The sequence below is a fragment of the Solanum verrucosum genome, unplaced genomic scaffold (assembly GCF_900185275.1).
Source record: "Solanum verrucosum unplaced genomic scaffold, falcon-dt-bn FXZP01000235.1, whole genome shotgun sequence".
In the NCBI taxonomy this organism is placed as follows: Eukaryota; Viridiplantae; Streptophyta; class Magnoliopsida; order Solanales; family Solanaceae; genus Solanum; species Solanum verrucosum.
Genome location: NW_026019948.1, coordinates 1,974,291 through 1,996,212, shown reverse-complemented (window position 1 = coordinate 1,996,212; position 21,922 = coordinate 1,974,291). Strand labels below are relative to the sequence as shown.

At 39.6% G+C, this 21,922-nt stretch overlaps 4 protein-coding genes and 1 pseudogene across 5 annotated transcripts in view; 3 read left to right on the top strand and 2 right to left on the bottom strand.

The window, feature by feature from the left end:
* The window catches only part of LOC125811166 (actin-depolymerizing factor), a 154,725-nt gene extending 145,657 nt beyond the window's left edge, over nucleotides 1–9,068 (top strand). The window contains exons 2-5 of one of the 2 annotated variants that reach the window (XM_049490699.1): nucleotides 6,423–6,456; nucleotides 7,095–7,360; nucleotides 8,641–8,819; nucleotides 8,953–9,068. In XM_049490699.1, coding sequence (XP_049346656.1) covers nucleotides 6,436–6,456; nucleotides 7,095–7,360; nucleotides 8,641–8,791 — 438 coding nt within the window. In that variant the 5' untranslated portion in view covers nucleotides 6,423–6,435 and the 3' untranslated portion in view covers nucleotides 8,792–8,819; nucleotides 8,953–9,068. Of the gene's footprint in view, nucleotides 1–6,422; nucleotides 6,457–7,094; nucleotides 7,361–8,640 lie in introns of both variants that reach the window. The other variant, XM_049490691.1, reaches the window with a different exon arrangement.
* Nucleotides 1,413–5,321, top strand: LOC125811183 (uncharacterized). Its single transcript, XM_049490710.1, has 6 exons — nucleotides 1,413–1,553; nucleotides 1,647–1,741; nucleotides 1,816–1,916; nucleotides 3,517–3,586; nucleotides 4,801–4,853; nucleotides 4,975–5,321. Exons 1-6 carry the CDS (start codon nucleotides 1,541–1,543, stop codon nucleotides 5,075–5,077), a joined length of 435 nt encoding a protein of 144 aa, XP_049346667.1. The 5' UTR covers nucleotides 1,413–1,540; the 3' UTR covers nucleotides 5,078–5,321.
* A 3,267-nt stretch (nucleotides 9,069–12,335) lies between the features above and the next one.
* On the bottom strand, nucleotides 12,336–12,899 carry LOC125813616 (uncharacterized). Its single transcript, XM_049493091.1, has 2 exons — nucleotides 12,802–12,899; nucleotides 12,336–12,714 (listed from the first exon to the last, which is right to left on the bottom strand). The coding sequence occupies exons 1-2, from the start codon at nucleotides 12,897–12,899 to the stop codon at nucleotides 12,336–12,338; spliced, it is 477 nt and encodes a 158-aa protein (XP_049349048.1).
* Nucleotides 12,900–13,822: 923 nt separating this feature from the next.
* LOC125813615 (uncharacterized) lies at nucleotides 13,823–14,967 on the bottom strand. The gene is made up of 2 exons (XM_049493090.1): nucleotides 14,742–14,967; nucleotides 13,823–14,442 (listed from the first exon to the last, which is right to left on the bottom strand). The coding sequence occupies exons 1-2, from the start codon at nucleotides 14,965–14,967 to the stop codon at nucleotides 13,823–13,825; spliced, it is 846 nt and encodes a 281-aa protein (XP_049349047.1).
* Nucleotides 14,968–15,489: 522 nt separating this feature from the next.
* On the top strand, nucleotides 15,490–16,997 carry LOC125811245 (probable protein phosphatase 2C 55; annotated as a pseudogene).
* Nucleotides 16,998–21,922: the final 4,925 nt, after the last annotated feature.

Sequence of the window (21,922 nt, the reverse complement as noted above, 5' to 3'; positions counted from 1 at the left end):
CTTAAAATTTAAAGAACATACAAAAAAATTGTTTGACCGTTAAAATTTTGTTAATGTCACATAAATTAAAATAAAAAATAAAAATATATGTTGGGCCCGTGCTAGCACGGGCTACTGTAACTAGTATATATATATATATATATATATATATATATATATTATGATATAAAATCGATAATTTGATGTATTTCAATATATTTAGCATTTCGAAATGTTTAAATTTCTTTACATGTCTCTTATTTTACATAATAATCTAAGTAGTATAGTAGTCGTAAACATTTGATTACTATAGTAAGTATCTTGATCAGTATTTGTCAACTACATAAAAATAATAGGAGGGTGTCGAAAAATACTTATTTGCTTACTACATTTTGAATACAACTTATGTTAGAAAAACACGATTTTTTAGTATACCTCTATCTCTTTTTTAATCTAACACTGTAAAATTTTCGCACTTTTTATTAAGGCATCTATGCTAATCTTCCTATTTCTCACATATTATTCATTACAGAAACTGCTTTCATCTAGTTCCTAATCTTGTCTCTTTTGATATGCTTGTACATCCATATTTTCACTTTTGCTTTTGTTTTCATCTTCTGCCCAATACTCTACTCATAAATATCGTTGGTATAAAATCATTCTATAGAACTTATCGCTAAGTTACAGTAACACATTCTCATCACATAGGATATTATATATACGATTCTTCATTTCATGCACACTGCCAATACAATGTATAACCTCATCATCAATCTTTGTTGGATTGTTCATATTTGAAGTTCCCTTGCTTTGAAATTACATGTGTATCAATCGTCACTTTCGCATCCGCCTCAAGCGATGTGTCACTGAACTTGTACTCTATGTGCTTTTTGGTTCTGCTCAATTAAACCTTTATACTTTAAGATATGTCTCCAAACCTCTCGTTTATCATTAATTCTATCACGTGTCTCATCAATTAATACTATGTCATCTACGAATAACATACACAATGATACTCCCCTCACATGTATCATGTCAAAATCGTCCATCACGGAGACAAATAAAAGTTAGACAAATAGCTAATCTGTGGTATAACCCTATCTTAACTAGAAAGTATTTCGAGTCTGCTTTTGTTGTTCTAACTCAAATCTTGACTCCATTACACATGTCTTTAATCGCTATAATATTAGCTACATATAAACCTCTCAATTCCAAACATCTCCATAAAACCTTCCTTAATAGTACTTTGTTGTATACTTTCCTAACTCGATGAGCACCATATGGTCCCAAAATAACTAACCCTACCATTTCGTTAAAGAAAGAAGTCAATATTCCCAACAATGTAATATATATTTTTTAAAAGTATTTTATTTCAACGGGAAAACACCAAAAAAAATATATTTTATTTTATAGGAAAAAAAATTACTCATCTGAACGGCCGAAACGTCAACGTCGAGAAAAGAAAACTCCTTTTTGTCCCAAGATCGGAAGGGTTCAGAAGCTGCCAGCGTTGCTATCAGAAACCTATATAAACAGTTCTTCATCTCGCGCAAAAATTTCAATGGAAGCCGAAGGTAAACCCTCGGTTCAACCCTCTTAGTTTTCTTTCTTCCTAATTTTTGCTTAACAAATATGTTCAACTATGTTTGTCACGTAATCCATTTTAGGGCAACGAACATCCTCCAATCCCTCCGCAGTGCTCGCTGCTCTCTTGTCAAAAAGAGCTAAACTTCACGAAGATCTCCGAAACCTCGAAAAACAGGTCACAAATTTCTGGGGTTTGTGTTTTATGTTTAGTTTCAACATTGATTCCCTGAAATTCTAACTGAATTGCAGGTTTATGACATGGAGACTATTTACCTACAGGATCCTAGCCAATGTGGAAATGTACTAAAAGGGTTTGAAGGATTTTTATCTTCCTCCAAGAGTACCAGCTTGTAAGTTTTAAATGAAACCTAGGATGGGTGTGATATTGCAATGAATTGCGTTTGAATAGAGCAGAATGGTGAATGCATGCATAGAATTTATTTACCTGACACTAACTAATTTGGAATTAAGCTTAGTTGTTTCATATGACCTTGTTTTTTTGGGGATAAAGCAATTCATATAATTGTATATTGTTGATGACTTGGTTTAGAGAAATGGATATAGGTCTTGATGTACTCTAGTGCTTCTTGAGTGGATTGCTTTCCTAGTGTGGTATGTTTGGAGGTAAGGATTTCAAAGAGAAATGGAGAGAGTGGAGACTAACAATCATGCTGATTTAGCATTTATGATGATACAAGCCTGTTCTCTCTCCACTTTCTATTCCTTTCATGTCCTTCTTAAGAAGTAAGAAAAGCCTTTACTGTCTAGAGAATAGTGTAGTCCCATAATTTGCTGTAGTTGATGTAAGTAATTATACCGCAATTTATTATGATGATACTATGGACAAGTAAATTTGTGTTCACAAATTACAAGTGGTTAAGTTACTTGCACATTGATGGAAGGAGTATAATAGGAAAGACTAAAAGCATAGGGTTAGTATGGGACAAGATTTTGATAGCCAATGTTCTGTGATGGATGTGGACAAGAAGGTAGAATACATCCAAATTACTTTTGGCATTTTGCTTTTGCTTTGTAAAACGTAATTGTGTATATTCATGCAGAGGCCGTAAAAGTTCATCAATGATGTAAATGAGCTAGCTTCGTGTCATTGTCTCACCTTGTGAGACTCATTTTTGAAAGGCTTAGTTCTGCTGTCCTTCTCTGTCTTTTCTCCTTTGTTTTTCGGAGGAGGTGCATGGAAGAATATTAATCATGTTGTCAGTGTGTGAATAACAACAGTTGCAGTTCATTTTCACCACGGAGCTAAATTCTACAAGATGAGAGTACCGAAAAACTTTTAGACATTGGTATAAACCCAATGTTATTGACATTTTAGTTGGGCTGATTGTGCTGAATAGATCCACGTGATTAAGCGTTTCAGTTGGAAAAATTTGTATAATTCCTGTACCCAAGGGGATTGACTAGTAGTTGAAGGGAGGTCCCAGGTTTGAATTGCAGCTATAACACTTAGTGTGAGCCCATTTCCTCCTGTTTGGTTGGCAGGAATGCTTTGCAATACGTGCTTGTGGGTTGGACAGTTTGTCCAGTGGATTAGTCGAAATGCATTCAAGTTGAAATGGACACCACTGATATAAGGATCCTTCCCTGCATCCTATTTTTGTTATATACTTTGACTCACATAACTATTACGAGAAGAGTTGGAGAAGTGAGTTGTTTAGTGGTTGTTGGAGACTTGGAGGAACTTGTAGACTACACATTTACTAAACATCTATTTGATGTTGGAAATGCTATTGAAACTGCCGTTCCTAAGAGATAGAAGAGTATCATCATTAGTTTATTCCATTAATAATCGTCTGGTAATATAGTGATGATTTTAAAAATCTACTGAATCACTGTCTTTAGGTTTCAATTTTCCGGCGGCCTTAACTTAAGGTTCGCCTATATGTTTCTTTATTGAAATTAGCCTTTTTCTTTTTAATTATTTTGCAGCTTGAAACGGTCCAGGAAGTTTCAACCTGAAGATAGGCTCTTTTCTTTATCGTCTGTCACCTCACCGGCAGTATGTATTTTTCTGTATTTCTCAGCAAGGGGAAACGCTTGAATGCTGTTGATGGATGTATATCTTATGATCTTATACACTGGGAATCATATCAGAGTTTCTGTGCATGGCATGCAAATTTAATTTCTCTTTAAGTTTATGTCTGTCATTTTGCAAGATCATATGCTCTGTTCCCTGTTATACAATGGTGCCCTTTGTTTCTTGTTAAGATTTATACTGGACATAGTACAATAGCTAATAGATTATAATCCATTTACTGCCCTGTTTCCATCTTTTAAATGTCTAGAGATTGTGAGGCAAGTTACGGCGCTCCATATGAATGTCAAGAAGATTTATTAAAGCTGACTAAATCTAACAATTCTTGATAGGGGGGCAACAATAGCAAGGTGTTCATTTGGTCAGCACTCGTCTTTGACCACCTTCTTGGTTTATAGTCCTGTTTTAAGATAGAGATCTTAGCCCATTCTGTTGAATTACAATGCAAAATTCTCCCTTTGGAACCCTGTAAAAGGATAAGAAAGAAGAGAGAGCATAAAATAAATGGAAAAAGGAAGGAATGTAATAGAGAAGGTATCAATTTCCAAATGAATCACCAGAGAAGTAGATTAAGGGGAACAAGTCCCATTTGAGTGGGTAAGCGGTGGTTAAGGTGTAAAGGCAGTTTGAGCTTGTTTTTGGTTGAAAAAGACTGGGTTAAATATAAGTAGAGTGGAAAAGAAAGAGATAGGGCTCTACCAACTACCAAACAACGCACTAGAAGCTCCCATCCGTATTAGAACCCCCCACCTTTTGAGTGTTCTCAAAGCTTTGCCAATAACATTGAGCACTAAAAAAAATGATATTTACAGTAATTTTGCTTGGAAATAGCTCAGGTTGCATTCGGAAGATGTTGTGACATAGTTACTGGTTCTCATGTATGTTATTGCCTTTCATCTATCCTTAAATTACAATGTGCTGAAACCTCGCGTTGAAACTTAAATTGCACTTTCTGGAATCTCTCCTTGTAACCCCTTGATTGTCTCCATCCAAAAGAGACCATAAGTAAAAAAGATAATTGAGCAACTCCTGCCCATGGTCTATCATGTTCCCATCTGCTTCAGAGTTGGACGATGGTCGTGGAATGACACCTTAATGCATATTTCATCCAACATGAAGTTGTGGTGCTAATTACATATTTCAAAGAACATGAAAGTAGCATTTTTGCACATTTTCAGGCTGAGGAACAAGCTCTTGGTCGGGATGGTGGAGGGATATCTGCCAATGTTCAGTAAGTAGTGAATATTATCCTAAACTACTTTCGTTGGAGGAGTAAAATAGATAGTTCCGCAACTTTTTCTCTTATAAGTTCTAATACAATAGACTACCCTGGTTTTTGGCTGTTTCTCCAGAGGTAGACAAAGGAAGGGCAGGGGAGGTCCAAGAGATGCAAAGAGAATGAGGCATTCAAGTGAACCAGACTATGACTATGAAGATGATCCAGATCTAATGTAATTTGGACTCTGGTGAAACGGTAGGTTGGTTGATTTGGAATGATGACATTGGTCAATTTTGACATGTACAAATATATTTGGCGGCCTAGAATTGTATTTCTTTAGTATTGGCGGACATCAGATTAAAAAGATATTGTATCCCAGTGAATATTTTTCTCTGTTGCTATTATATATAGTAGTAGTATATGTTTTTGACCACAGCATGAAATGAACGTTTTGTTTTTCCCTTTTGAGTGTCAACATGACACTTCAGACTTGGTTTAAATCTCCTGCGCTCTCTGGGACCAAAATTGCACAGAAAATATATTGTTCTTCCAGATACATCTATAATATGTGCAAAACACAATGCAATATAAATTTTTAATCGTATTAATGGTTGTGTATAGAACACTAGTAAGTAGTAAATCATGAATGATATTCTTACGAGTGGACCGTAAGTCTCTTCGACATTAGGCTTTTCTTCTCTTGAAAACTTGCAGTTTTTCAATCTTTTGGGGCCATGCAGTCTTCATATTTAGGGGATAAATTAGAAAAAATAATGAAAAAAAGAGCCAACTGTCAATTTTAATATTCGTGTTTAGCTTGCCAAACTAGAAATTTTCAGAGAATATGTCAATGAATGAATGATTTAACGTGATCATTCAGGAGACGATTTTAACCAGCTTAAACTGGACAATAAGGATTGATCTAACACCATTACTGTAGCTGTTACATAATGACAAAAATAAGGACAACAAAATTAGCTTATTTTGACCTTCCGAATTTAGCCCATCTAAAAACTAGGTTGATATATAGTTCGACATATCACTATAAGAAATTTTGTAAAAAAACACTTCCAAAAAAAATAAATTTTTTATTTGATATATTATATATCATTATAATAAAAATTTCTTTGTTAGATACTTCAATAATTATAACTTAGTAAGAATTTAGTGAGTTGCATTATGACCTCTAATTTAGCCAAATCGATTGATATCTTTTGGACAAGTCATTTCATTTTTTTAACTTGTCAATTTGATACCATTAGTCAAAAACATTATTAGTATTGAGGAAAAGGCAATAATGTTGAAGAGGAATGCATGGTCAAATTGGCGTTTGGCATCGCAAAAAGTATGGGTAGCGTTCAATCAACGCACCGACCCTGAGTTGAGAAGGTTTGTTGGGGATCTCTTTTTTTTTTTTTTTTGATAGAGACATAAAAGATAACTAGTGTGAAGAACAGCCAGAATAAATACTATTTGCTTCATTTTGGCAGTATCTTTTCTTTTCTTCTCTAATTATAATCTAATCTACTCAATCAACAACACCTTCAACTCCTTTCTTCCTCTCAAGGCTCCTTTAATTTTTTTTGCTCTTCTCATGTCTTTCAAATTCAGAGGGGTATGTCATCTATCTTTAATTTCGTTTTGTTCATCTACGTCTTTGATCAATTTGTATGTTATGTTCACTTGTTAATTTTGACTTTATGTTGTAGTCCCTTGGGAATATCTGAATCTTATTAGCACCAACTTATCAAGTTATAAGGGTGTACATCTTCCAACTAGGATAATTGAACATAAAATGCAACAGAGTTATGCGGTGGTTTCACTAGCTATTCCTGCTGGGAAGTAGCTGATATCCGATGGAATAGTCAAGGCGCTTTAAATTTTATTTGGCTTGACACCGTCACTATTAATATAAAGATAAATGCCAATTTTGAAAAGTTAAATTAGTTTTCTGAGCTAGCGTTTGATCATATATTTTGAGAGTATGCTTTTTGAAAATTTGTGATGTTTGACCATGAAATTTGATCAGATTTTTGGAAATATGATCTTAAAATATTTTTGACTAATCTAAACCAGTTTTTGGGACTTCCGCTCACAAAACTTCAATTTTTTTTCCTAAGTAAAATACTTGTCCAATTAGAACTTCAAAAACTTAGTGAAGAACTAAATTTTTGATATTTGAAATCCTCAAATTATATCTCTGTTTTCAAGTGAAGTATTGACACTGGACTCGATTTTTTCCTTGAGTTTCAGCCAAATGCTTCTTCTGGAATGGGTGTGGCTGATCACGGCAAAAATGCATTCTTGGAGTTGAAGAGGAAGAAGGTTCATAGATATGTGATTTTCAAGATCGATGAAATGAAAAAGGAGGTTGTTGTTGAGAAAACTGGCAGCCCTGCAGAAAGCTTTGATGACTTTACTGCTTCTTTGCCAGAAAATGATTGCCGATATGCGGTGTATGACTTTGATTTTGTGACTTCTGAGAATTGCCAAAAGAGCAAGATATTCTTTGTTCATTGGTCAGTCTCCCACCTCCTTGTGCATATTTTCATCTGTGTATGATTGCAACTATTGTTTGATTTTTTAATTTGCTTGGTTTTCCCGTATGCTTCCTTCCGAGACGGGGAAGTGAAGGAGAAAGGAGATAGAAGTTTGTCCCTCTGGAAGTTAGAGATGTAAAAGAGACGTCTTTTTTATCCTTCTGTTCTGTTATATTTGACAATTAGGGGTTTACAAAACCGAATCAAATCGCAAATTGAGTTAAATCGAACAAAAAACTCGACTAGTGATTTGGTATTGGAAAAAAAAAACCTGACTATATTTGGGTTGGTTTGGTTTTAACTAAAAAAACCAACCCGACATTATATATGTAATTTTAAAATTTTATTTTATACATAATATTTACATTGATATAATTTTAAAATATTTCTTATACTATTTCATAGTTTTTATCTTTTAATATATTATTTCAAGTTTAAAACTTATAATTCGAAATGGTCCAATAAAGATTATAGTTCATAGATGCTGATAATTATAATAAAACTTAAATCAAAATCAAATTAATACTAATGCAAAAAGAAAATCAATTCAACACTAAGAATGACAATAATATTGAATATTTGTTCTTTAGTTTAACATTGGTTTAGACAATTAAAATACATAATCTAATTTTAATTTTTCTTAAATATTTAGTAATGTAACTAATACTTATTAAAATTATTTTAGGATGATTTAGTACTTTTAAATTATGACTTTGCAATATTTATTTTATATGATGATTTCATTATTATTTTTTATTGAATATTTTAGTGTCATCACTCATCTCATATTTTGTGTTATTTTCTTAAGAAACACCTTATATAATTGTATTTTGGTTAGACTAAAGAAATATTTGGAGCACAACTTAATTATATGTTTGTATGCAAACTTTACCGAAAAAATCCAAGGTTTATTAGTTTGATTTGATTTATAAATTTAAAAATTCGACACAATGGTTTGGTTTGGTATTTGAAAAACCCAAACCAACTCGAGATTGAAAACCTCGAAAAAATCCGAATTTTATAAGTTTGGTTTGATTTATAAATTTAAATTTTTTACACAAATGATTCGGTTTGATATTTGAAAAACCCGAACCAACCCAATCATGTACACCCCTAATGACAATCATTTAAGGACTCAACAACTTTTTTTCTTGAATCACAATTGTTAAGTTTCTAAATGTAATTTAGTACTACTTGTTATGTAACACTTGTATCTTTTTCCTTCTCACATTCTCTGTGCATTGCTTTTGTTTCCTTAGGTCTCCTGCAACATCTCGTATCCGTGCGAAGATGCTTTACGCCACCTCTAAAGACGCATTTAAAAGAGAGCTCGATGGTTTTCATTATGAGATTCAGGCTACTGATCCAACAGAAGTTGATCTTGAAGTGCTGAAAGACCGTGCTCACTGAGCTATCTTGCAATAAACACTATCTTTCCTCTTATAAGGAACAGAATTCGCAGGGCCTTACTATTATCATAGTGATTAGTGCCAATAGCTTATATATCGTTGTGTTTCTCACAGAGGAAAATTCTTCTTAAATAATTGGGCATCTGGGAAGGGCTGATTTCCAGCTAAGCATTTAGCTTGTTAGTGTATATGGTGTTGGCATTGTTTTGCTTTTTTCTCAGATGTTTGAACACTTGGGAACCTGCATAATATAATATCAGTGGTTGCCAATTTTCCAATTGTGGACTATACAAGTACAAAATTATGTCTTCCGTTAGAATCAACATACAAGCATTGGGAGTAACTACTTTTAGACAGTAAGTGTTATACTACTATTAGGAACTTCTATAATGCATATAATTATGGAGTACACATGACACAAAACATATGGAATTCTAGGAGCAGTAATTACACAGAATCACAAATACCTGAGACTTATAGTATCTCGACACTAATAGTTTGAATTAAAGAAACTGCAGTACTACTAGATAGAACATATAAAGGATAAAAGGGAAATATATGAAACTAGTAACTACTTTTAAACACCCAGAGGCCCCCCACCCTGAGTCTGCCCGACTCGAGGCCCCCACCCTGAGTCCGCCCACCTTGAGGTCCCCTCCCTAAGTCCGCCCACGTAGAGCCCCGATCGTTCTAAAACGATCGTTAAGGTCATTCACTCGATTCCCTGCTGCCCGTTCATACCTTACAACGAGTATGATAGATGTCTATAATTGGCTTACTTTCGAATTCGTTGTTGGAGAAAGGGAAAAGGATTCTTTCTGGTTGTCACATCTTCTCACCCTGTCTGCTTTGGCTATGTGTTCGTAATGCTTCCTTCTTTTCTTTGATTGAATGAATTCTGAACTGGAATCATGAATTGGATTCGAACCAATATTGCTTTTGCGACTTTCCCTTTAGTCGATCATGATGGGAAGATCCTGCTGCCCCAGGATTTCGGCACCCCTTTCTGTGAGATATTTGCCTAACCAACCCCCCGCCTCGAGACCCCTGCCTTGAGGCCCCAGCCCCTCCGCATTGAGGCCGCCCACCCCATTTCACCTGATTTATAACTGAACCAATTAGAGAATTCTTGCTGTTGACCAAACAGGACTCAACAAAAATATCAGAAAGGAAATATTTTTTAACTCAACAAAGAAGATGAACATAAAAAGTCACTTGGATTCACATACATCCACGGATAGGTTCAATTGAGACAATGTCCTTCCAACAAATCATGCTCTAATATTTAAGTATCTATGTTACATAGGCACACAAATACTATGTTACATAGGCACACATTACTATGTCTGTGAGAAACTAACTTCAACCTAGTAAGCTACAGAAACTAGGACAACCAACTAAGCCCCAAGAAAATACTGGAACAATTCAAACATGAAAAGAAAAAATGAAACCTAGATCATAAATCACAAGATAAGATCACTCAAAGAATCAATACACATATGATAGTACTTCTTTACAGGGAGACTTGGCAGTGGTAATGTTAGGAACCTTTTTGGGCATCCACACAGGCACTTTCAAATTAATTAATGTTCTGAATTAAACAAAGGTGTCTAATAATATCACATAGTAATACCATCGCACTTTCCCTTCCCCCAGATTACTTTACTGACTATAATTCATGCAAAAAGAGTAAAAGAAGTGACCAAGAATTGCCATGAAATTATGAGTATATCTCCAGAAGCAAACGATGAGGGAAAACAAAGAAAAAATCCATATAAATTTTAGACTACTTAAACTACTTAGAGATACAAGGATATTCATCTATTCAGAAGATATGTCATGGCTACACACCAAAACTTTCAATGAGAACTGCAAAATGATGGAAAAGTTATTGTACATGAGCGGAAAACTTGAACAAGCTATTAACACAATTTAAATGCAAAAAGAGCAAATCAATATATATCAAAGGGGACCTATTAGGCAGTGATATACTCTGTAAAATAAGACTTTGAACCGAACTAAAAAGCAGACAAATTAAGGATTAAACTAGCATATACTTAAAACAAACCTTGAACTACATTCTGAAATTAAGCTAAACCATAGGCAGGACATGAATAATGAATGAAACATAAAGTCTAACCATAAGAGAACAAGCATGAATTTCAAACATAGTTTCAAACAGAGAATTAACTACATTACCTTGATTTTTGATAGTAGTTGCTGAAGTCCAAATATATGTGAAAGCTTCTTAACATGCACTTTGAAGGAGTTGAAGTTGATACAGGCATACAGCCTTTCTTTGATTTTTTTTTTTTGTTTTGCTGCGTAGAATCTCTATTTCTTTGAAGTACAGAGGATAAATCTTTTCTTCAGAAATCTCTTGTTCAATGTAGGGTATGAGTATGACACTTTGGTGGGCTTTTGGCCCTTACACTTTGAAATCCCTTTTATTTTGTTTAGACCAAATTTTCAAAATATGGGGTGTTACATTCTCTCCACCTTATGAAATACGGTCCCCGAATTTGAAGTGCATATTTGATGACTCACACTTGCTCCGACTCCCAAATAGCTTCTTCAATAGTATGATTTATCCATAAGACTTTCATTGTCACAACCAATTCTTTGATCATAACTTTCTTATGTGTCTGCCAACAATAGTCGTTGACTTCTTCTTTCCATACTTCTAAGTCCTCATCAAGTTATATAGTCCATGTTTCATGCACATAGAGACCTTATAAATCTCACGAAGAAAGTGCCAAACTAACACCACTACATATCTCGGTTATAAATCTGTATGGCCTATAATATGCCTCTGGTTCAATTTTCTTATTTTCTGTCACATCACACCATTCACAAGGAAGACTCGTAGACTATGTCCCTAATTGTGGACACTAAGTTTGTTCTACTCCAATCTGCATAAGAATTTTATTTCCTACTTTGAAATGTGAGCAAGCTCTGTCTGATTAATTGAACCTTGACAAAAGCTTCTTGTATCAGGCTGAAAGTTGTTGTAAGAAAATCCAGTTAAGGGTAGGTAAGTTTATCACCTCCAAGGTCAATCCAAAAAACATGTTCTCTAATATTTGAATAGTGTGCTCAAACTGCTCGTCTGTCTGCAGATGAAATGAAATACTAGGATTTTCTCAAGTACTCAAGGCTTGTTGAAAAGATTTTTGAAAGCATGAATAACCAATGATCCTCTATCATACATCATGGACGCTAAAATCGTATGGTGCCAATTGTTTTAAAGCAATCTACAATTACAAAAGCAAAGCCGTGACTTTTGAAGGTTTGAGATAGCTGTGTCAGAAATTCTATGGTAACTCTTTTAATCTGTTTTTTCTACTACAAGATCTCAAATTGATGTAGTACGCTTTCAAGTCATTAATGCTAAGGCCGGAGCAATAAATAAGTCCACTTCTTCAAGTCACGGTATATCCTCGTGGATCTGTAAGGTAGCCAACAACAACAACAACTTACCTGAATTCAACAACAGATGTCTTGGGAGGGTAGTGTTAGCCTATGTAATGGAAATACTCAAAACTTCATGTCTCAATCATGTTTTTGAACCCCGAGACCCTAGCCCGCCCTCCCCGAGGCCCCTGCAAGCCCGCTTGCCTCGAGGCATCCTCGAGCCGGCAGACCGCTTGGTCGAGGTAGCCAGCCTTCCCCGAGGAGGGCGCCAGCCCGCCCCGAGAAGAACCCCCGCCCCCTCCGCCTAGAGGCAGACCCCCAACCTCCTCGAGGTAGCCGCCCCTCTCCGCCACGAAGCGGAGGCCCAAGCCTTCGCCTTCGCCGCTGCCCCGGGGACAACTGCTTCGGGGTGAGCCCTCCGCCTCTTTCACCAGCCTCGGGGTGGGCCTCCCTCCGCCCAGAGGCCGCTTGCCTGCCCCGAGGCGTACCCCCTCCTCAGCCCGAGGCAGCCTGCCTTGGGGCAGGACCCTCCTCCGCTCTGAGGCCGCTTTCCTCGAGGCGGAGGCCTCCCTACCTCTTCTCCCCGAGGCCACCTACCTCAGGGTACCCGCGCTCCGCCCCGAGGCTGCCTGCCTTGGGGCCTCCGCTTCGAGGCCGCTTTTCTCGAGGCGGAGCCTGCTTCGGGGTGCCCGCATTCCGCCTTGAGGCCGCTTGTCTCGAGGCAGGGCCCCCCTCCCCCTCTTGCCCCGAGAAAGCCTACCTCGAGGCGGGCCCCCCTCCCCCTCTTGCCCCGAGAAAGCCTACCTCGAGGCGGGCCTCGCTCTTCCTCCTGCCCCGAGGACGCTTGCCTCTAGGCGGGGCTCCCTCCCCTCAACTCCGAGGTCGCCTACCTTGAGACGAACCACCTTCCGCCTCCTGCCTTTACTTTGCCTGCCCTCCCCCTTCCTCCCCGAGGCCGCCTTCCCTCCTCCGCCTCAAGGCCGCCTGCACTGAGGCAGACACCCCCTTTCCCTCCGCCCTGAGGTCACCTACCTCTTAACGGGCCCCCCTCCCCCTTCGCCCATACGCCGCTTGCCAAGAGGCTCCACCGCCTGCCTCATGGCGGGCCACCCTCCCCCTCCACCCCGAGGTCGCTTGCCTCGAGGTGGGCCCCCCTACCCTCCTCCGCCTCAAGGCCGCTTGCACTGAGGCAGACACCCCCCTTTCCCTCCGCTCTGAGGCCGCCAGCCTCTTAACGTGCCCCACCTCCTCCTCCGCCCCGACGCCGCTTGCCTCGAGGCTCCTCCCCCTTTCCCCAGCCCCGAGGCCGCTTGCCTTGTGGCGGGACACCCTCTCTCTTCTCCCCGAGGCCGACTGCCTCGTGGCGGGTTCCCCTCCTCCCCGAGGTCGCCAACTGCCTCGAGGCGGGCCCCCCTCCCACTTCGCCCTTTCGCCCCCTTCCCCGAGGCAGCCTGTCTCGAGGCGGGCCCCCCTCCCACTTTGCCTCTAGGTCGCTTGCCTCGACGACGCCCTTTTCCCCAGTCCCGAGGACGCCTGCCTCGAGGCGGTCCCCCTCCTCATATCCCCGAGGCCAACTGCCTTGAGGCGAGGACCCCCTCCGCCTCGAGGCGAGCCCTTTTCACCCCTTGCCCCAAGGCTGCTTGTCTCGAGGCGGCCCCTCTTCCGCCCAGAGGCCGCTTGCCTGCCCCGAGGCGTACCCCCTCCTCTGCCCGAGGTTGCCTGCCTTGGGGCAGGCCCCCCCTCCGCTCTGAGGCCGCTTTCCTCGAGGTAGAGGCCTCCCTACCCCTCCTCCCCGAGGCCGCCTACCTCGGGGTGCCCATGCTATACCCCGAGGCAGGCCCCTCGGGTCCCCCTCCGCCCGAGGCTGCCTTTCTTGGGGCCTCCGCTCCGAGGCCGCTTTCCTCGAGGCAGAGCCCGCTTCGGGGTGCTCGCACTCCGCCCCGAGGGAGTCCCTCCCTCTCCCCTGTCCGCCCCGAGGCCGCCTGCCTCGAGACGGTCCCCTTTCTGCCTTGAGGCCGCTTGTCTCGAGGCGGGGCCCCCCTCCCCCTCTTACCCCGAGGAAGCCTGCCTCGAGGCGGGGCCCCCTCTCCCTCCTGTCCCGAGGACGCCTGCCTTTAGGCGGGGCCCCCTCCCCCTCAACTCCGAGGTCGCCTGCCTCGAGACGAACCCCTTTCCGCCTCCTGCCTCTACGTCGCCTGCCCTCTCCCTTCCTCCTCGAGGCCGCCTTCTCTCCTCCGCCTCAAGGCCGCTGCACTGAGGCAGACACCCCATTTCCCTCCGCCCTGAGACTGCCTTCCTCTTAACGGGCCCCCCTCCCCCTCCGCCCCTACGCCGCTTGCCTCGAGGCTCCTCCCCCCTTTCCCAGCCCCAAGGCCGCCTGCCTCATGGCGGGCCACCTTCCCCCTTCTCCCCGAGGCCGCCTGCTCGTGGCGAGTCCCCTTCCCCCTCCGCCCCGAGGTCGCCTGCCTCGAGGCGGGCCCCCCTCCCCTCCTTCGCCTTCCCTCCTCCGCCTCAAGGCCGCCTGCACTGAGGCAAACAGCCCCTTTCCCTCCGCTCTGAGGCCGCCTGCCTCTTAACGTGCCCCCCTCCCCCTCCTCCCCGACGCCTCTTGCCTCGAGGCTCCTCCCCTCTTTCCCAGCCCCGAGGCCGCCTGCCTTGTGGCGAGCCACCCTCCCCCTTCTCCCCGAGGCCGCCTGCCTCGTGGCGGGCCCCCCTCCCCCTCCGCCCCGAGGTCGCCTGCCTCAAGGCGGGTCCCCCTCCCATTCCGCCCCGAGGTCGCCTGCCTCGAAGCGGACCCCCCTCCCCCCTTCGCCCCCCTCCCCGAGGCAGCCTGTCTTGAGGCGGGCCCCCCTCCCACTCTGCCTCTTGGTTGCTTGCCTCGACACCCTTTTCCCTAGTCCCGAGGACGCCTGCCTCGAGGTGGTCCCCTTCATCCTATCCCCGAGGCCAACTGCCTTGAGGCCAGGGACCCCCTCCGCCTCGAGGCGAGCCCTCTTTACCCCCTGCCCCAAGGCCGCTTGTCTCGAGGCGGCCCCCCCTCCCCCTTCGCCCCCCCGCCTTAAGGCAGCTTGTCTCGAGGCGGGCCCCCTCCCCCCCCCCCCCTCCCGGAACTTATTAATATTAACCTTCTTTATGTAGTAAAACCAAATAATTATAAAAGCTAAAGGCCAATAGTTACATAGGAAAGCATCAAATATTAAATAAGGCTTTTATCCAAACCAAAGAAAAAGAAAAAATAAGTTATATATATAATAAAATTAAGAATAAATCTACAGTTTCACCCTTATATTAAAGCTTCCAATTTGCACCCTAGAGTGAAAAAGATTGCAGCTTTTGCATCCAAACAGTGAAAATTGAGGCATATTTGAAGTGGGGTTTGGATAGAAAAGGATAAAGATAGTTTCTGAGGCAGCAAAGACTTTGCCGCCGGTGAAAGAATTTCATAAAACCATACGCTAAACAGTTATCAGAACTCTGCACTTGAAGGTTTGCTGCTTCCCGAGCTACTTTTGTTATTGATACTCAGAAAGGCATAATGGTTGTTTGTGGTTCAAGGACTCATATTGGCCATTTCATTGGCAATATGACTGCTAGGCACCTGCAGTGTAGTTTGTCAGTAAAGAGTTGTATTGTTTCTTACAACAAAAGAGGCTTTCAAAATGTTAGTAAACTAACATCAGTTTAGGAAACAAAGGACGGCCCAATAACTTCATGCTTTACCAATATTTACGACTAATGTTGCAAGGAGGAGGACAAACCTCAATCCACACAAAGGCTTTGGATTGGAAGGTTTTCGCAATTTATCCCAGGAATGTTTCTTTTCTGGAACTGCCTCTGAGGCTTCTAATGTGTTTTCTGATAATTCTAAGGGCATGGAACAAGTTGTAGATGTTGTTATTCTTCTGAAGCAAAGATCCCCTTGCAGCTAAACTCGGGATCTTTTTACCTACCTCATCCTGCTAAAGCAAAAACTGGTGGAGAGGATGCTCATTTTATTTGTACCCTTACACCAGCAATCGGTGTAGCTGATGGTGTTGTGGATGGGCTGATCTTGGTATTGATGCTGGACTATATGCCCGTGAATTGATGTCTCACTCTTTATCTGCAATTCAAGATGAACCAAAAGGTTCTGTAGACCTAATCAGGGTGCTGGAGAAAGCTTACGTGAGAACAAAAGCAAAAGGCTCTTCTACAGCGTGTATTGTTGCACTCATTGAAGGGGGTCTTTATGCAGTAAATTTAGGAGATAGCGGATTTATGTTGGTTAGAAATGGATGTGCTGTATTTAAATCCCCTTCACAGCAGCATGGGTTTAATTTCCCAAATCAACTAGATTGCAATAATGCAGGTGATTCACGTAGCTCTGCCATGGTGTTCAAAATTACTGCTCTACCTGGAGATGTCCTAATTGTCGGTACAGATGGGCTTTTTGATAATTTGTATGAAGAAGATATCAGTGGAGTTGTATTTCAGGCCATGGAAGCTGGCTTAGGGCCTCAGATGACTGCTCAGCGGATAGCAGAACTGGCACAACTAAGAGCAATGGATCTGCTCAGCGGATAGCAGAACTGGCACAACTAAGAGCAATGGATCTGCTCAGCGGATAGCAGAACTGGCACAACTAAGAGCAATGGATCATACTAAGTCTTTGCCTTTCTCTGATGGAGCTCGTGAGGCTGGATTTGATTACCATGGTGAGAAGCTGGACGATATCACTGTAGTTGTTTCTTACATAACAGAGTGAAATTGAAAATCCATACCATGTTGCAATATTCAGAGACACTATTGGAACAGAATCAACAGCTGGAGGAGAGTCATACAATACAACAACCCATAAATTCGAGGCATCGGTTAGAATTTTGGCATTTTGATTTGTGTGTAAAACAAAGACAGGAATGAGATGGCTTCAGCAGCATCTTGGGTCTAGCTTAGTTCACCTCAGTTAGATACAAGTGTTTTACTTTATGAAATTCAAATAGCATGTTGGAATCATTAACATTTATTTGATGAAGGATTTTTTTCTGTAAAAAATAAATTAAAAAAAGCACATGGAAAAGCATCAATAACTACAACATAATCCATGAAGCTGATCATGAATGCAACTACAATCCAAGGTGATCTGAGAAACAGATTACAGACTATGGTGGTGCTGAACAAGTTTCTGATAAAAGATGTGCGTTTTTATGCTCCCTCAGCTACCTAAAGTTACTTGGAAGAGCCTAACAGGGCATCCTAGTATTCATCCACAACATAAATTCTTTCTATGGTTGGCTCTACTAAAGAGGCTTGCTACAGTTGACAGATTACAGAAGTTCGGTATAGATGTTCCTCCTACAATCCAAGGTGATATGAGAAACAGATTACAGACTATGGTGGTGCTTAACAAGTTCCTGATAAAAATGATGTATGTTTTTATGCCCCCTCAGCTACCTAAAGTACCTTAGAAGAGCGTAACAGGGCATCCTAGTATCCATCCACAACATAAATTCTTTCTATGGTTGGCTCTACTTAAGAGGCTTGCTACAGTTGACAGATTACATAAGTTTGGCATAGATGTTCCTCCTACATGTGTATTCTATCAATCTGCTGATGAAACAAGAGACCACTTATTATTTGAATGTACTGTTACACAAAGCCTATGGCATAGGATGCTAATATGGGTGAGCATACAGAGAACAAATGGTACTTGGCAGGATGAAGTACAGTGGGTTGTTAAATGGGCAAAGAAGAAATCAGGAAAAGGGAGTATAATCAGCTGCTTGTTTGGTTTGGTGATATGGCAACCCATGCTGATACAGATGACACAAAATTGTTGACACGGCATACAACAACAAGAACCTGATCAACAAGTTTGAAAAGGGAACTATGAAGAGTAGAGTAAATAGTCTACTATTTTGATAGGCTATGTAAAAGGAGTCGAAATAATTTTCGATTTTCTTCAGGTTATTTGATACATAGAGAAACAGTGGGTCAGCACTGTTTGCTTTTGTAATGAGCTAATTTGGTATAAGTAAAATTGTTTTATTTACCCCAAAAAAAAAAACAATCAAAAAAGAACTCTAGCTACAAGACTGAAGAGTCCCATCCGATTCGTCTAAAGTGTCGTTGCAGCCATTCTGAGATCAGAGAAATCATAATTGTCAATAAAAAGTTCATGCAGATCAAAAGCATCAGCATTTAAACTAGTTAAGATGGAACAAGATAGTACAACACAGTTACTCAGAGAAACAGAAGAACAGAGGACCTAATTCTTGAATTCCAAGAGTTCAACACAGAATGTTGCCCTCCTTCATAGGGACAATTTCTACATCAAGAAGAAAATGAATGTGCAATAAACTTTGATGACAAAAGGAAAGCATAGAGCAAAACCCCATCAATTGAATAACTAAGCATTACCAATAAAATTAATTAGCAATCAAGATATATCTAATTAAAGATTAAGAACTACAAAACCTACTGAAAAATGAGAAAGAGATCTAATATCTGCACTGTTAACTACCAATAGGAAGAATAAGTACGCAATTCGCAATGAAAACGAAAACAGAAACTAAAGGCAACTGGCACATTCATAAATTCAATAAGAATTCGATTAGACATGAGCAAAAACCTTGCAAGCAATCGCAATTCTCCGCCTCTTTACGAACAACATCAATCAACTCAGCGCCTTCAGTATAATGACCTTTCGCCCAGTTATTCCCAGCACCAGACTGCCTAAACACAAAGTTATCAAGACGGAAGATTTGTCAATACGAACCAGATCTGATACTATCCATAGTACCAAGCTCTAGATCCATAAGAACATAATCCACCAGAAGCTTCATTGAAATAAACATTGATACGTTCTAGCTGAAGATCGGACTCACCGGTAGGATCAACACTGTGTCCATCACAGATAACTTCCCAGAAAACACCAAGTTATCTCTCACGCTCCTATAACGGCTATATGGAGCGTTGTATTTTAAGTAGAAAAAAAAAGTGTGAGAGGTATTATTTTATTTATTTTAGTAATGAAAGCATTTTATTGGGCTATATTTTTTATTTTTTTTTGGTTTAAAGGAGCTATACAAACTAAACTAGATACGGGCTCGTGCTAATATAATATTATTTTACTTGTTTCAATTTATGTGATAATGATAAAACTAAGAGAACCAATTAACTTTTTATATGATTTTTTAATATTTTAAGTTGTTAATTGTTATGATTTATAGGACTATTAACTTAATTTTAAAGAAAACATTTGTTACTTTGTTTGTCCAAAATTATGCGGCGCATATGGAATTTTGATAGGCAAGCAAAATTTTACTTTTTTTTAAAAATATTTTAAGTTGTTAATTAATATAATTTTAACATAATTTTTAATTAATATATGTTACTCTCTAGTCTCTATGTCTCAATATATATTATTAATATATATATTTAAATAATCTTAAGGTGTTAATTATTGTGATTTTCGATAATATAAAAATACAAAATAACTACATAAAGTAAGACGTATTTAGCAAAATACACATCTAATTACATTTCTTTTGGTATATATATATATCAAATTGTAATAGAGTTTGTTAAGTTGTCTTCATCATCGAAAGAACATTTTGTCTCATGGCCGGGTAAATTACTTGTTAGTATATCACTTGTCAGAAATATTTCTTTTCAATGCCAAAATGTTTCTCTTCCAAACGCCAAAAGAAATCAATTTGGTTGTATTTTCTGAAAGATTAAGAACATATCTTACTCTCATTTTATGAAAATCGATTATGCGTTTATGCTCAGGTCTCTGTAGCTAACTCTCAATGCTCGTCTTTAGGAAGCAAAATTTTGAGAATTTTCATATATGCTTCCACTGTTTTGCCTTTGCCTCTGTGTGCGTTTGCTTGATTTCCACCTATTATTGTAGTTGATCAATTTGATGGCACGTACGGAAGCTACTTCATAGCTACAATGGGATTGATGTGCAAGTCCAGCATCTCAGAGAACTATAAGTAACACTTGAATCTTTTTCCTTCTCACATTCTCTGTGCATTGCTTTTGTTTCCTTAGGTCTCCTGCAACATCTCGTATCCGTGCGAAGATGCTTTACGCCACCTCTAAAGATGCATTTAGAAGAGAACTCGATGGTTTTCATCTTTTTATTATGAGATTCAGGCTACTAATCCCACAGAAGTTGATCTTGAAGTGCTGAAAAACCATGCTCACTGAGCCATCTTGCAAAAAATACCATCTTTCCTATTATAAGGAACAGAACTCCCAGGGCCTTACTATCATCATCATAGTGATTAGTGCCAATATCTTATATATCGTCGTGTTTCTCACAGAGGAAAATTCTTCTTAAATAATTGGGCATCTGGGAAGGCTGATTTCCAGCTAAGCATTTTAGCTTGTTAGTGTATATGGTGTTGGCATTGTTTTGCTTTTTTCTCAGATGTTTGAACACTTGGGAACCTGCATAATAACATAATATCAGTGGTTGCCAATTTTCCAATTGTGGACTATACAAGTATAGAATTCATCGTTTGTCCTCTCTTATCCTATTTCTTCAGCTATAAATATGTCTTTCGTTAAAATCAACATCTAATGCTCAATTAAGAATGGTAAAACTTTTATAAGAAGATGCCACTTTTTTTTAAGATCATAAAGAGTTGAAAAAGACAAGCATTGGGAGTAACTACTTTTAGACAGGAAGAGTTATACTAATATAATGCATCCAATTATGGAGTATATATGACACAAAACATATGGAATTCTGAATTGGAATCACGAATTGGATTCGAACCAATATTGTATGAAAATGCTTTCAATCAAATTAGATGCTAAATAAATCAATTGAGACAATGTCCTTCCAACAAATCATGCTCTAATATTTAAGTATCTATGTTACATAGGCACACAAATACTATGTTACATAGGCACACACAATACTATGTCTGTGAGAAACTAACTTCAACCTAGTAAGCTTCAGAAACTTGGACAACCAACTAAGCCCCAAGAAAATACTGGAATAATTCAAACATGAAAAGAAAAAATGAAACCTAGATCATACAATCACAAGATAAGATCACTCAAAGAATCAATACACATGTTAGTACTTCTTTACAGGGAGGCTTGGCAGTGGACAGTGGTAATGTGAGGAACCTTTTTGGGCATCCACACAGACACTTTCAAATTAATTAATGCTCTGAATTAAACAAAGGGGTCTAATAATATCACATAATAATACCATCGCATACTTTACTGACCGTAATTCATTCAAAAAGCGTAAAGGAAGTGACCAAGAATTGCCATGAAATTATGAGTATATCTGCAGAAGCAAACGATGAGAGAAAACAAAGAACAAATCCTTATATTTTAGACTACTTAAACTACTAAGAGATACAAGGATATGAATGGAAACTACTAAGAGATACAAGGATATTAATCTATTCAGAAGATATGTCATGGCTACACACCAAAACTTTCAATATATGGATAAGTTACTGTACATGAGTGGAAAACTTGAACAAGCTATTAACACAATTTAAATGCAAAAAGAGCAAATAAATATAAATCAAAGGGGACCTATTAGGCAGTGATATACTCCCTAAAATAAGACTTCGAACCGAACTAAAAAGTAAATAGATTAAGGATTAAACTAGCATATACTTAAACAAACCTTGAACTACATTCTGAAAATTAAGTTAAACCATACGCAGGACGTGAATAATGAAACATCAAGACAAAACCA

Bases quoted from the DNA above. Each gene is read 5' to 3' on its own strand.
- LOC125811183 (XM_049490710.1), top strand. The intron at 1,917-3,516 runs GTAAGTTTTAAA...ATTATTTTGCAG, and splicing joins TCCTCCAAGAGTACCAGCTT to CTTGAAACGGTCCAGGAAGT. The intron at 3,587-4,800 runs GTATGTATTTTT...GCACATTTTCAG, and splicing joins CGTCTGTCACCTCACCGGCA to GCTGAGGAACAAGCTCTTGG.
- LOC125813616 (XM_049493091.1), bottom strand. From the start codon at position 12,899: ATGCGGGCACCCCGAAGCAGGCTCCGCCTCGAGAAAAGCGGCCTCGAA. The intron at 12,715-12,801 runs GTAGGTGGCCTC...GCCCCAAGGCAG, and splicing joins CGGAGCGCGGGTACCCTGAG to GCTGCCTCGGGCTGAGGAGG.
- LOC125813615 (XM_049493090.1), bottom strand. From the start codon at position 14,967: ATGGGAGGGGGACCCGCCTTGAGGCAGGCGACCTCGGGGCGGAGGGGG. The intron at 14,443-14,741 runs GTTTGCCTCAGT...AGCGGCCTTGAG, and splicing joins AGAGCGGAGGGAAAGGGGCT to GCGGAGGAGAGAAGGCGGCC.